This window comes from Trichomycterus rosablanca, chromosome 3 (genome assembly GCF_030014385.1).
Source record: "Trichomycterus rosablanca isolate fTriRos1 chromosome 3, fTriRos1.hap1, whole genome shotgun sequence".
NCBI lineage: Eukaryota > Metazoa > Chordata > Actinopteri > Siluriformes > Trichomycteridae > Trichomycterus > Trichomycterus rosablanca.
The window spans coordinates 22,037,127-22,052,444 of NC_085990.1; the positions used below are offsets into that span (position 1 = coordinate 22,037,127).

The window sequence follows — 15,318 nt, forward strand, 5'->3', positions numbered from 1 at the left end:
ATCTCACTCATTTTGATTGATTTTGTAAAAATACAAAAACATTAAGCAATAGCTTGGATGCAGCATTTTTCCCTTCAGCACTGCAGAGCTATTTAGTTGTTAAACATATACACTGGATTAATTTGAATAATTGTAATGTACTTGAAGTGTGCACTGTGTGAACAGTATTATCTAGTTCTTATCTAGACAATATCTAGAAAATACAAGTATCGGTTTGAGAATTGGTATCGGATCGGGATCAAAATTAATAATCGGGATCGGTATCGGGAACAAAAAACGTGATCGGGACATCCCTATAATATGAATTTCTTTTTTTTTCTTTTGTTTTCTGGTTCAAATTTTGCTTAATTATTAGTTTGCGATTAATTGAGATCAATCGCGATCAATTGTGTTCTTTAATCGCGATTAATCTTGAAAAAAAATTTTTATCGCGTGACAGCCCTAATATATATATATATATATATATATATATATATATATATATATATATATATATATATATATATATATATATATATATAGGGCTGTCGAAGTTAACGCGATAATAACGCATTAATGCGACCTCAATTTAACGCGATTAAAAAAATTAGTGCCATTAACGCAAATTCTAGTTCATGTTGACACTTGACTGGTAGAACAAACGTTTTAATGTCGGACTTGCCACCGTTTTTCATTTGCGGTTTGTTAACATAATGTAACCGATCGTGGTAGTGATGCACTTGCATAATAAAGAAATAAATACACGCTATATTCACAAGTTGTCGGGAGCAGAACACTTTATTACACTTAATTAACTTCTTCTTCTGTACCGAATACCGGAAAGCTGAGTCGAGCACGTTAGTTCATGAACTATGGAAGCCCCAAAGGGTCAAAACACACTCACTTCGTGTAGAAACGTCCATCAAACCATCGTCACGATACAACCACAGACAAGTCTGATACAATAACTACGCCTTATCCCACCTAAAGCACCGCTGATCTACAATGTTTGCTGATGGAGAAATTCTAACCTACAATCTGACATTTACTGCCTAGTATGTGAGTGAATAAAACTCCCTTACAGTTTTCTCTTGTCCCAGCAGTTTTTAACATCAGTACATTTAGCATCAAATGTGTTCACCATTTAAATTGTAACATTTCACTTAAAAATCCTTGTTTTCTATAACATTTACACAGATTTTTTTTCATGCGATTAATCGCGATTAACTATATGAAATTCTGAGATTAATCGCGATTAAAAATTTTAATCGTTTGACAGCCCTAATATATATATATATATATATATATATATATATATATATACAGTATATATATATATATATACAGTATGTGTATATATATATATATATATATATATATATATATATATATATATATATATATATGTGTATATATATATATATATATATATATACACAGTGTATCACAAAAGTGAGTACACCCCTCACATTTCTGCAGATATTTAAGTATATCTTTTCATGGGACAACACTGACAAAATGACACTTTGACACAATGAAAAGTAGTCTGTGTGCAGCTTATATAACAGTGTAAATTTATTCTTCCCTCAAAATAACTCAATATACAGCCATTAATGTCTAAACCACCGGCAACAAAAGTGAGTACACCCCTAAGAGACTACACCCCTAAATGTCCAAATTGAGCACTGCTTGTCATTTTCCCTCCAAAATGTCATGTGACTCGTTAGTGTTACTAGGTCTCAGGTGTGCATAGGGAGCAGGTGTGTTCAATTTAGTAGTACAGCTCTCACACTCTCTCATACTGGTCACTGAAAGTTCCAACATGGCACCTCATGGCAAAGAACTCTCTGAGGATCTTAAAAGACGAATTGTTGCGCTACATGAAGATGGCCAAGGCTACAAGAAGATTGCCAACACCCTGAAACTGAGCTGCAGCACAGTGGCCAAGATCATCCAGCGTTTTAAAAGAGCAGGGTCCACTCAGAACAGACCTCGCGTTGGTCATCCAAAGAAGCTGAGTGCACGTGCTCAGCGTCACATCCAACTGCTGTCTTTGAAAGATAGGCGCAGGAGTGCTGTCAGCATTGCTGCAGAGATTGAAAAGGTGGGGGGTCAGCCTGTCAGTGCTCAGACCATACGCCGCACACTACATCAAATTGGTCTGCATGGCTGTCACCCCAGAAGGAAGCCTCTTCTGAAGTCTCTACACAAGAAAGCCCACAAACAGTTTGCTGAAGACATGTCAACAAAGGACATGGATTACTGGAACCATGTCCTATGGTCTGATGAGACCAAGATTAATTTGTTTGGTTCAGATGGTCTCAAGCATGTGTGGCGGCAATCAGGTGAGGAGTACAAAGATAAGTGTGTCATGCCTACAGTCAAGCATGGTGGTGGGAATGCCATGGTCTGGGGCTGCATGAGTGCAGCAGGTGTTGGGGAGTTACATTTCATTGAGGGACACATGAACTCCAATATGTACTGTGAAATACTGAAGCAGAGCACGATCCCCTCCCTCTGGAAACTGGGTCGCAGGGCAGTGTTCCAGCATGATAATGACCCCAAACACACCTCTAAGACGACCACTGCTTTATTGAAGAGGCTGAGGGTAAAGGTGATGGACTGGCCAGTCTCCAGACCTAAACCCAATAGAACATCTTTGGGGCATCCTCAAGCGGAAGGTGGAGGAGCGCAAAGTCTCGAATATCCGCCAGCTCCGTGATGTCGTCATGGAGGAGTGGAAAAGCATTCCAGTGGCAACCTGTGAAGCTCTGGTAAACTCCATGCCCAGGAGAGTTAAGGCAGTTCTGGGAAATATTGGTGGCCACACAAAATATTGACACTTCAGGAACTTTCACTAAGGGGTGTACTCACTTTTGTTGCCGGTGGTTTAGACATTAATGGCTGTATATTGAGTTATTTTGAGGGAAGAATAAATTTACACTGTTATATAAGCTGCACACAGACTACTTTTCATTGTGTCAAAGTGTCATTTTGTCAGTGTTGTCCCATGAAAAGATATACTTAAATATCTGCAGAAATTTGAGGGGTGTACTCACTTTTGTGATACACTGTATACTGTATACTGTATATGTATATATATATATATATATATATATATACACACACACACACACACACACACTGATCAGCCATAACATTAAAACCACCTTTGTTTCTACACTCACTGTTTATTTTATCAGCTCCACTTATAGAAGCATATAGAAGCACTTTAGTTCTACAATTAGCGGCTGTAGTCCATCTGTTTATTTACATACCTTTTTAACCTGCTTTCACCCTGTTCTTCAATGGTCAGGACCATTACAGAGTAGGTATTATTTAGATAGTGGATCATTCTCAGCACCGCAGTGACACTGACATGGTGGTGGTGTGTTAGTGTGTGTTGTGCTGGTATGAGTGGATCAGACACAGCAGCGCTGCTGGAGTTTTTAAATACCGTGTCCACTCACTGTCCCCTCTATTAGACACTCCTACCTAGTTGGACCACTATGTAGATGTAAAGTTAGAGACGTTCGCTCATCTATTGCTGCTGATTGAGTTGGTCATTTTCTAGACCTTCATCAGTGGTCACAGGACGCTGCCGGCTGCATATTTTTGGTTGGTGGACTATTCTCAGTCCAGCAGTGACAGTGAGGTGTTTAAAAACTCCATCAGCGCTGCTGTGTCTGATCCACTCATACCAGCACAACACACACTAACACACCACCACCATGTCAGTGTCACTGCAGTGCTGAGAATGATCAACCACCCAAATAATACCTACTCTGTGGTGGTCCTGGGAGAGTCCTGACCATTGAAGAACAGCTTGGTTGTGTGAGTCCCAAAAAGATACAGGAACCACAGCTCCTCGTGTGACATGTTACATGTTATTTCTGCAGTGTGCTGACCATCTGTTACATCTGTGCTGGCCTTTTGTTACAATCACAAGAAATTTATTGTTCAATGTGTTTAGCTTAATATTGTCACTTTTTTTCTACAATAAGAGGAAAACGCAGCTTGCAATATTATGTATTTGTTTTCTGACACTGGTGGTGACAAAGAGCTTTTAAACACATTAGTTTAACATCCCATTTGTGTTCAACTGGGTTGAGTTCTGGTGTTTCCGTACTTATCAAACTGCTGACCTACCTCTATTACTGGAGCATGGTGCAAAAAAAAAAAAAAAAAAAAAAATCCACATAACTTTAGTTAAATAAAAAGTTACATCCAGGTTTTTATGTTCAGAGTTTAACGTAGCCCCACTCCACATTGACACTAAACAGATTCACTGTTTGTGATTTTAATGCCCTGTAGTTACAATATTCATTATTGAAATAACATAAATGAATAAAAAAGTTTTAATATACAGAACAAAATCTCTGAATGCAACTGTAAGCATAGCTGACATGTAAAATCTATCTCTGTATAGACTGTAGCTGCGCTCTGAATTGGAACCAAGCATCAAAGGTTGGAAATAAATTTAAAGGACAACTCACAGCATTAACTGAACATAAACTTCTTTTCAGTGTATCGAACAAATACATAATATTGCATGCTATGTTTTTAACTCTTATTCTTTGTCAAATGTGCAAAAATAAAAGAAATTTGGAAGAGGGCAAATACTTTTTTTACAGCAATGCCGTTCAATTTCATAAATGCATAAAAAGTTCAAATTAGTATTCCAAATAAAGCTGCACACAGAGTTGGAGCATGTGCACTGCACTTGTTGGGTTGGTAAGAATCTTTTCTTAAATCAGCACTTGGCACTAACTGCAGCTGCGCTTTCCACTGGAATCAAGTGTCAGCTGTTAAATAAATTTAAAAGACATTTTAACTGACAGTATTAATCACTGACTTCTTTGTTTTCGGTATACCGGTTCATTACTGACATCCCTAAATAATGTTAGAGTAGCATGTTAATACTGTCATGTCACAATTATTTAACCTCTGCATAATATTGCTGATCTTAAACTTCTGCTAGTTATTAGTTGATTAAACTCAATAACAACCCTTAATTTGCCTCAGCTGTAATGTTGTATAAACGCCATCCATGGAGGTGTTTTGTAGCCATGGTAAAAACTATGGCACTGTCACAAAATCTGAGAGATCATTTCATTGCACAAAAAGTGCAATGTGTATAAGATGATTTCTAAGAACATTCCTTGAACATTTCTAAAGACACCACAGGGAGTTTTTTTTCTGAAAGTTCCAAGTTTGTCACATCAGCAAACATGCCTGGCCGTGGGAGAAAGCCCATTGAGAAAACTAACTTTTTTGTGTGTTCCATATTTGCACACTGAAACTACCTTATCATAATTTGCACTATTTATATGCCCACTACTTTGCACATCTGGTTAGCTGCTACCTGCATTTCATTAGATTGTACTTGTACTTTCTCAGTGACAAAGTTGTATCTAATGTAATCTGATCTAATAATATTGACTTGGCGATTCATTTTGAAATTGGTGAAATCACCTCTACTCCAATTAAAACAGGTTGTTGGATAAACTAGTGAAGAAGAAGAATGAGCATTGCTGAGTGTAATTACTCTGGAGGAGTTTTAATGCCAGACAGCACTGCAACATCCTCTGATAGTAAAAAACTATTCCAAGAACTGCTGGACCGCCTCAAAGAGTGCCATGATACTACAGTTCAAGGTAATCATAAAGCCTGCTTCCTATTTGAAAATGGCAAAATTTTAATAAAACTAACATTATTGCAATGTACACGGGGAGTAATATTTTTATCTTTTTTTATATTTTATATTTTTGTAATCTTTTATTTGTAATAAGTAGGGAGTGGGGACAGTGAAACTTTTAGGGGTTTATGTACTTGATATACAGTATTGTACATCACTTTACTGTACAGTCAGTGAGTAACCGTACACTGTATGGCCAAATGTTTGTGTACACCTTTCCTAAGAAGGCAATCAGCCACGTCCATTGCAGCAGGTATATAAAATATTTAAGTGCAATTAATTTTATGCTTCTTATTGTTTCAGCATTACATGTCTTTTAAGCCAGATTGTTGATTGCTAGCCAGGATTTCTTATCCAAAAGAGAAGCTTGACATCACAAATGTTATTTTAGCAGTCTATTAAGCTAGCTCACCACCTAGACCCAGCCTAGTTGGGTACTCTAGTAACACAATTTGCTGTGTGTCTATAGGAGGTAAGCCCAGATGGGTTGTCGCTTCACTACTGCAGCAACTTTTAGCGTTTTTCAGTTGTTGCTGTTTGATATTTGATAAAAATGTTTGGAAGCATTACCTTGTAAATGGTAAGATAGGAAGGTTATTTAGATTTCAGAATTAATTCTACTGCTACCATCACCAGGTACAAGATCCAACCATGCACACTTAAGTGATTACATTGCCCTTTCCATGCTTCACAGACGAAGTGGTGTGCTCAGGGTCATTTGCTGTTACTCATTTTTCACCTTAGGATTAATGAGGAAAACAATAAGTTTTTTAACTCCTCAATTTATGGAACTACTGTCTGGTCTCTCTGTTTCCAGTGCCAAGGAGTGGTTTGCATCTTGTAGTGTAGCTTTTGTATTTCTTTTGTGAAGTCTTCTGTAAGTAGTAAATACTGACAATTTTATCCCTGCAGAGTATCTTTTGTTTATTTATTTTTAAGCTTTAACAATGTTCATGTGGTCATCCTGTATTATTGCAAATGTGGAATTTGCACATTGTTTGCTCTAAATTGCCAAACTCTTGGGAGTCCACATATTTTGAACATGTTTTGTTGGTGTTTGCATTGTAGCTTGTTTTATCTGGTTTGTGATTGCATTTTTCTTTTTTAGGACTGCAGTCAAAGGTAAACAAACTGAGGAAAGAGCGCTGTTTGTAAGTAGACCCCTGAATTTGTGACATTATGATAAATGCAAATAAAGAAAAAACAGTTATAACAATAACACATGTTTAAAAATACACTTATTTTAAATTCATTGCCTGGTACCTATTTTTAAAAAGTTGGGACCGGCAGTTTAACACTGAACTGTGCAATTTCTAAAGTTCATTTTAGACCAATAATGCGGCTATGTGTAGGTATAAGATGTCTTTACATAAAAGGCCCAGCCCTTTATGAGCAATAATTGGTTGAGGATTTCCGTTTAATAATCCAACAGTTTATGGAAAATCTTTTTCAACAAGAGACGCAAAGATACTTGGTATGTCACTTTCTATAGTAATCAGTATAACTAGAAGGTTTTAGAAATCCTGAAAAATATCTGTGTAAAGTGCAAGGCTGCAAACCATTATTGAATGTCTGTGACCTATCCTTCAGATGGAACTGCATTCAAATTGTTGTCAATAAAGAATGTTGGAAGAATGTTTCATGGCCTGACGAAACAAAAATTGAACTGTCAGGCCATAACGATCATCATAATGTATGGAGGGAAAAGGGGGGAGGAACTCTGCAGTGCATTGGCAACTTGTTTCCCCCATTCTTTGCATTTTGCCACTCTTCTGTTATATCCCAAAATTTGTAACTTTATGTAGCCATGCCCTACCTGGCCCTATGTGAATAAGTAATTGCTCTCTTAACTACTAAATCTACCACTTAACCAAATTCAACAGTGTTCAGTTTTACTAGCCACACATAGGCATGATTACAGACTCGTTTAATCTAAATTGTTCTTAAACAGAACTTGTTTGTCAATGTGAATGAGGCTAGAAGCTCAAAAAACAACACCTGATGCCACATTCCAAAAAGATTCAAATACAAATGTGACAGTCATTAAAATTTAGGTCTACAAACAAAGTTACAAAGCCCTGACTTATGGTCACACTGAGAGCCACTATCCACAAATAAAAAAAAAATTGGAACCACAGTGAACCTTTCCAGGAGTTGCTGGCCTACCATAATTTCGCCGGGAGAATTTATCAACAAGTCATCTGGGAGGTCAAATATTTAAAGAATTTCATGCTTCACCTGCCTCATTTAAGGTCAGTGTAGCCACTTCCGCAATAAGAAAAACACAGGCCAAACACAGTACCTTCACACATATACAAGTCACCCGTACAATGGGCACAGATGCACCCCTATACCATGACAGATGTTGGCTTTTGCACCTTTCACTGATAGGTCTGGATGGTCCTTTTCATCTTTGACACAGAGAAGTTGATGTCCGTTTTCCTCAAAAACAAGCTTAATTGTGGACTTAATCTGACCACAGCATGTTTTGTGTAATAGACTGTGGTTTTCTGTGGCTATATTCTTCACAGTAGCATGACTGTTTCTTATACAATATCTTCGGAGAGCTCAGAATATGCATATTTAACAGTGGTTTCTGGCTTTTACCTTACATAGGCAGAGATCGCTTCGGATTCTCTGAATCTTTTCACAATCTTTTCTTGAACTTTGTGTAGCAGTACACCTTCTCCTTCCCATTTAGGTATATTGTTTCCACCCATCTAATTTAGGTAAGGATCCAATCAATGCATTCCTAGTGGTTATAAATAGGATTGACCTAATGCTGTTAGAGAATGCGTTGTCTGGGTGATTTCATCTTCTGTTCTCGTGGTTTCTGGGTTGTAACATTGGGGTGGATGTTTGGGCCTATGGCTGGATTGTGGACTAGTGGAGAATTTTATGATTGCCATCTGTGCTTTCTGCCCCTGACTGCTTTTAGATGGGATTTGGCTTTATCTGCATCGCTACATGAAGTTGCAGTGTTAGCATGGATTTCGGTTAGCAGACCACGTTTGTGCCTCCTGCCATTCTCTGCTTTGGGCGACGCTAGACTGGCTTTAGCCGTTTTGCTGTTACGACCTACCTCCGTGTTGTTTTCATTATTTTTTTGTTGTGATTTAGTCACTTGTATTTTTCTTATCATTAGTTATTTCTTTGTCTAGACTTATTAAGTATACTTGTTTCAATATAGTTATGTTTTTTTTCTTCTTTTTTTACACTTATTTCATGTTATTTTATGAGTAGTATTGTTGGGTAGGCTAAAGGCATACGGTGGGGAGGTTGGCCGTCGTCTAACTGTAGTTGTATAGGTGCGTAGCATGATGGTTTTCACGTATCTGCCGAATAATTGCTTAACACTTCTCCTTGTGTATGTGTGTGTGAATGTGGCGCGGGTGTGCATGTGATCTTTTGACGTCATCTCTTTGTTGAATTGGTGAGTCTACCTCCCTACTGTTTTTTTTTTTTTCCTTTCATTATTTTTTTTTGATATATTATTTCATTATATAAATGAAATAATTTATATATTTATATATATAAATTATATATATTTATAATTTATATACTTTCATTATTTTATTTTTCTGTTTGTTTTCTTCGAGTTGTTCTACTTTGTTGGTTGATCGGACCAAGAAGATAATGATTGTATTTTTTGGGTTGAACTTGTCATCGTTTGCTCTGTGAGTTTTGTGTTTACTTGTGTTGTCTTTGTCTCGTATTAAAAGTTATTAGAAATTCTAAAACATTAAAATGTAACATGACAGATTTTTGCATATGTCTCACAATCAACTAATTAAACAAATCATTAATTAAACTGTCAGTTGTGTTCAAAGGTTTACAAAGCTATTTTTTCAGCTCTAGAACTTCAGAAAACAGTAAGCATTTATCTTCTGATAGACTTGAGTCAAAAGTGGAACTTTTTTGGGTAACATGGGTTTCATTATGTCTGGTTTAAAGGTAACACAGCATTCCACAGTTAAAAACACCTTACCTGCAGTCAAGCATGGTGGTTATAGTTTGATGTGTAAAGGCTTTGCTGTTTTAGATCAATGACAGATTTCCATAAATGAAACCATGTATTTTTCTACCTACCCAAAAAAAACTTAAGGAAAATCAGCCCATGTCCTGAGCCTCAAGTGCAGTTGGGCTATGTAACAAGGCAACTGTGTAAAGCACAAGAGCCTATGAATGTCAAAAATGGCTAAATTAAAGCAGTTTTGCTAAAGAATTTGTTGTCTAAAAACAATAATTCTATTGCCATCTGCCATATGACACACCTCAGGGCTCTCTTTTCCATACCATTATTTTTACACATTCTCACATAAATTACAGGATAATGACAATGAATTGCCCCATGCTCCCATGAGCCTCTGGAACTTTCACCAAAAGACTTATGGGCCCAACTGCAATCACTTTTCTCTCAAGATATGTTTTGGCTGGTCACCTCTCGTGTCAGAAGCAGACACCTATACTTCCTAAGTGGTGAAGGTGCAATGGATTTTTCCCAAATGGACTCTACATTCCCTAATCCAAAACTTAAAACCATAACCTGTACAAATATCAAGATCAAACACAATGTTTGTTAGTTTATCAACAATCTGTACAAGCAGCTTTTGTCTTTATCCTCTGCAGTCATAAAAAATTAAGTCACATGCATGTTATTTTTTTGCCACCTCCAGTATTAACTCTACAACAAAACTTACTTTCTGGGCTCGCAGGTTGTCGGGTTCCAGGGATCATTTCCCCCAAGCAAAGGACAGGCCTAACTTCCCACTAACTAGAAGAATTCGGTTAAACAGGTTTCTGCTTACTTAAGTTTTATGGGCCCCTGGTACCATCTGGCCTTGTTTGCAGGTCGCCTGGGTCTCTGTTCCCCATCCCTTAACCATCTGATGCTGGCTCGCCAGTTCATTTGTTGTGTCAAAAAAACTCACTCACAAATACTTACACTGCACTGCATACTGCACTGGAAGTGGCAGAAAAGGATTAGATTTATTGAGGATCACATGTTAACTCACAAACTTTCTCCATTTCTGCAAGTAATTTTTTTTCTCATGATATACTTTATGTATACAGTGCAGTGATAGCTCAGTGGTTAAGGTACTGGACTAGTAAACAGAAGGTTGCCGGTTCAAGCCCCGCCACCACCAAGTTGTCACTGTTGGGTCCCTGAGCAAGGCCCTTAACCCTCAATTGCTCATCGTGTTCAGCTCATTGTGTAAGTCGCTTTGGATAAAAGCGTCTGCTAAATGCTGTAAATGTAAATGTAGTCAAAACTTACAAAAATTATATTGGTTACAGTTACCTATTATGTTTTACATGAGATTTTTTCCACATAACAATTTAAATGGTTTGTTTAGTCATTGCCCCGTGTCTGCGTGGGTTTCCTCAGGGAGCTCCGGTTTCCTCCCACAGTCCAACGACTGCAAGTGAGGTGAACTGGAGACACAAAATGACTTTGCATAAGAAGCAAAACATCAAAAATGGGCAAATGTTTCCTTCATGGCACTGTAAAACCTTATAGTTCAAATAATTTAGTCAAGTAATTTTATTAGCACTGTTCCTTTTATTTTCTATAGCTTATTTCCACAAAACCATTATTTGGTGACATTTGCACATCTTGCATCTAGTCACACATGTAAATACATGTTGCTGTCAAATAAAATTGTTTTTTGAAGTTATGCAAAATGCTGAATTTGTCTTTTTTGCTTTCTCTGTTAGTGATGCACAAAGACTGAAGGAATTCTGTACCAAAAATCAGCAGTTACGTGATCAACAAAAAACACTACAAGCATCCATTCAAGTTCTTAATGACAGGTACTTCCCATGGTTAGAGTTAAACATGGTCACCCCCTGCAGAATAGACTTAACATAGCTTTGTGTATAACCCAGGCATGACCAGAGCTGTCACCTTGCTTAACAGAAACCTGAAAACATACTTCTTTTTGCCAGTTTGATTCTGACATTTATACTTTTAGAAAACAAAATATTATTATATACACATTTTGAAAACAGCCATATTTTGTTTCATGTTCTGTAATCACACAATATTAGTTTTATGCAAAAGTTTTTATACTCCTGGTTAAATTCCATGTGTTTTTAGTTCCATATAAAAACAAGTCAGCATATACCAAATTTATGTTCATTTGCTAAATTTACCATTAAGGATTAAGGATGTTTATTTGTCATTGTATTTCTACAATGAAATTTAGTTAATGAAATAACAAATATTACAATTTATTTATTGTTTAATGTTTGTTGAAGTCAGCAAATTAATTGAGATTTCTCACTAAAAACTTGTGTGCCATGTAGGATCTATGCACCCAACTTTATTTACTAATTTACAGAAATGCAAATTCTATGACCATCTCATCTAAAGCATGTTCTGCCATGAAGAAGCTAAGCATTTGAGTTTTCATGGAAAATGAACTATGTTAAAAGAGTTAACATCTATAACATATTTTCCTTTAACAAATATTTAACACCACCCAGAGTTGTGTTCAAGGTGTATTGATACATATGGTGAAAATTATGGAGCTGTAATAAAAGCTGAGCGAGGAGATCATTTCAATGAACCATTAGGAGTATTGTCCAAAATTTCAAAACTTATGGTGCAACAGCAAACCTGCCTGGCCATGGGAAAAAGCCCAAAATGTTGCCCCAAGGTCAAATTCCTGTATCACTATAAAAGAGTTACAAGATGTTCCGATGAAGGCTGGGACAGTGGCAACAATAAGAAGGTAACAACCAAGTTGTAATACACACAAACATATACAATGCTCAAAAGATTAAGGGAACACTTTAATTTGCATAAGTGCCCGGCATCCTCTAGTGGAACTTGTGCTCACAGGCCAGCACTGTGCAACTTGATTGGCATTTGCCAGAGAACACCAGAATTAGCAGATCAACCATTGACTCCTTGTTCTTCTTAAAGATGAGAGCAGGTTCACACTGAGCATGTGACAGATGTAAAAAGACTGGAGATGCTGTGGTGAATATGATTTGTGCTATATTATCCAGCATGACCAGTTTGGCAGTGGGTCAGTGATGATCTGGGAAGGCATATCCTTGGGTGGTTGCACAAAAAGCTCCAAATGAATGCCAACTGTACCCTGACTGCTATTAGATACCGCGATAATTCTTGTAGCAGGATGCCTTGTCAGACCTTACGCTGGTTCGGTGTGCCTTGGGTTTTTCCTGGTGCAGGACAATGCCCAGCCTCATGTGAACAGTGTGTGTAAGCAGTTCTTGAATGATGAAGGAATTGGTGCCACTGACTGTTCTTATATGTTTCCCAGAGCTAGGGTGATTTTAGGTGTTCCCTTATTTTTTATTTTTTTTAGCATTGTGTGTATATACATACCTTGACTGTTCAGTATAAAAAGCCAAAATCTTAAGTAGTTGTATATGTACCAACTTTGTATCAGGGTATCAATTTAGTCATTTACCACTTAAGTTCATTCAGCAAGTCAAACAATTTCTTTGTTATTTGTTTTTCATTTCCAATGTTATGTATCCTGTAAATATACAACCCCAAATCAGAAAAAGTTGGGACAGCATGGAAAATGCAAATAGTAAAAAACACACAGAGTTTCTTACCTTCACTTTGACTTTTATTTCATTGCAGACAGTATGAACCTGAGATATTTCATGTTTTGTCTGCTCAACTTCATTTCATTTATAAATAAACATCCATTCCTGCATTTCAGGCCTGCAACACATTCCAAAAAAAGTTGGAACAGTAAAACATTTACCACTTTATAATGTTGCCGCTCTTTTTCACTACACTTAAAAGACATTTTGGCACTGAGGGTACCAAGCGATTTAGTGTTTCAGGTTTATTTTGTCCCATTCTTCCTGCAAACACGTTTTAAGATGTGCAACAGTACGGGGTCGTCATTGTTACAAAATTCTCCACACATTCTCTATTTGGGACAATCAGGACTGCAGGCAGGCCAGTCCAGTACCCATACCTTCTTCTTCTGCAGCCATGCCTTTGTAATGTGTGCAGCATGTGGTTTTGCATTGTCTTGTTGAAAAATGCATGGACATCCCTGGAAAAGATGACGTCTTGAAGGCAGCATATGTACTTTTCTGCATTAATGCTGCTATCACAGAAGTATAAATAACTGCTGATAACAGTCTGGATGGTTCCTTTTTTTGTCTTTGGTCCAGAGCACACGGCGTCCATTTTTGCCAAAAAAGACCTGGAATGCTGATTTATCTGACGTTTCCACTGTTTGATGCTCCATCCTAGATGCCTCTGAGCCCAAAGAAGTCGACTCCGCTTCTGGACATGGTTATCATGAGGCTTAAGCTTGTGCCCTTGGCCTTTACACACCGAAATTCCTCCCGATTCCTTAAATGTTTTAATGATATTATGCACTGTAGAGTAAGAAATATGCAAATTCCTTCCAATCTTTCTTTGAGGTACATTATTTTCAATAATTTCAATAATTTTCTCACGCATTTGTTGACAAACTGAAGATTCTCTGACCATCATCAAAGACTCGGCCTTTCCTGGATGCTTCTTTTGTACCAAACCATGTAATCACCTGTTGACATCACCTGTTTGGAATCACATCATTATTTAGTTTTTTCACCTCATTACTAGCCCTAAATTGCCCCTGTCCCAACTTTTTTGGAATGTGTTGCAGGCCTGAAATGCAGGAATGGATGTTTTTTAATAAATTAAATAAAGTTGAGCAGACAAAACATGAAATATCTCAGGTTTATCCTGTCTGCAATCAAATAAAAGTCAAAGTAAATGTAATAAACTCTGTTTTTTTTTTTTATTATTTGGTTTTTCCATGCTGTCCCAACGTTTTTTTCTGATTTGGGGTTGTATATTTACTCTATTGAATTAGATCATGGACGAACTGCTGAAAGATGATGGAAAGATATTTAAGATAAAATATCTTTCCATCATCTTTAAGCAGTTATATAGTTGTATGTCTACAGAACATAATAATTTATTATTTATTTATTAGTTAATGGTAATGATTTACCATTTACTAGTGGTGCCTTCATTTATTGATATACATTTACATTGGTACCTGAGTGGAAAATGCTACAGCAGTATACAAATTTGGATACAGCTGAACTTAGTATTTGAGAACCTATTTACATAATTTGGTTTAGTCATACATGGTCATAATGTTCCAGGCCAAAATGAAATAATAGTGTTTAAAAAATTTTAACCTAAAAGGGTACTGAGTCTTGTATGCTTAATTGAAAGGCTATCATTTTAATGTATTTTAATATTTAACAATTTTAAGACACTCCAGTATTTGTAACTTTTACATTGTTATTATACATAAATGTCAAAAACACACTGTAAACATATATATTTAAAATCATTAAGTAGTTGTTGGTTATTGCTTATGCTTGGTTAAACCATTGAGGGAATATGTGAATATAGATATTCTTAATATATTTAAACCGTTTAAAGTATATAAACCGTTATATACTTTGTGTACGTAACCCATTTCTATAACTCTTTTCCATTAGATTACAATCTGGACCATGCCATCTTTGCAAGGAAAATGCGAAGCACATAAAAGAAAATCAGCATAATCAACAACTTGTCAATAACATTAGTAAGTATATTACTGTTTTTCCCTTATATCACAATGTGGTAGTAA

At 36.7% G+C, this 15,318-nt stretch overlaps 1 protein-coding gene across 1 annotated transcript in view; it reads left to right on the forward strand.

Moving 5' to 3' along the window:
* The first annotated feature begins 5,503 nt into the window (after positions 1 to 5,503).
* Positions 5,504 to 15,318, forward strand: part of rbbp8 (retinoblastoma binding protein 8) — a 31,308-nt gene continuing 21,493 nt past the window's right edge. Inside the window, exons 1-4 of the mRNA XM_062992281.1 lie at positions 5,504 to 5,636; positions 6,786 to 6,828; positions 11,396 to 11,491; positions 15,185 to 15,273. Of these exons, the coding sequence (XP_062848351.1) occupies positions 5,504 to 5,636; positions 6,786 to 6,828; positions 11,396 to 11,491; positions 15,185 to 15,273 (361 nt within the window). The remainder of the gene's footprint in view (positions 5,637 to 6,785; positions 6,829 to 11,395; positions 11,492 to 15,184; positions 15,274 to 15,318) is intronic.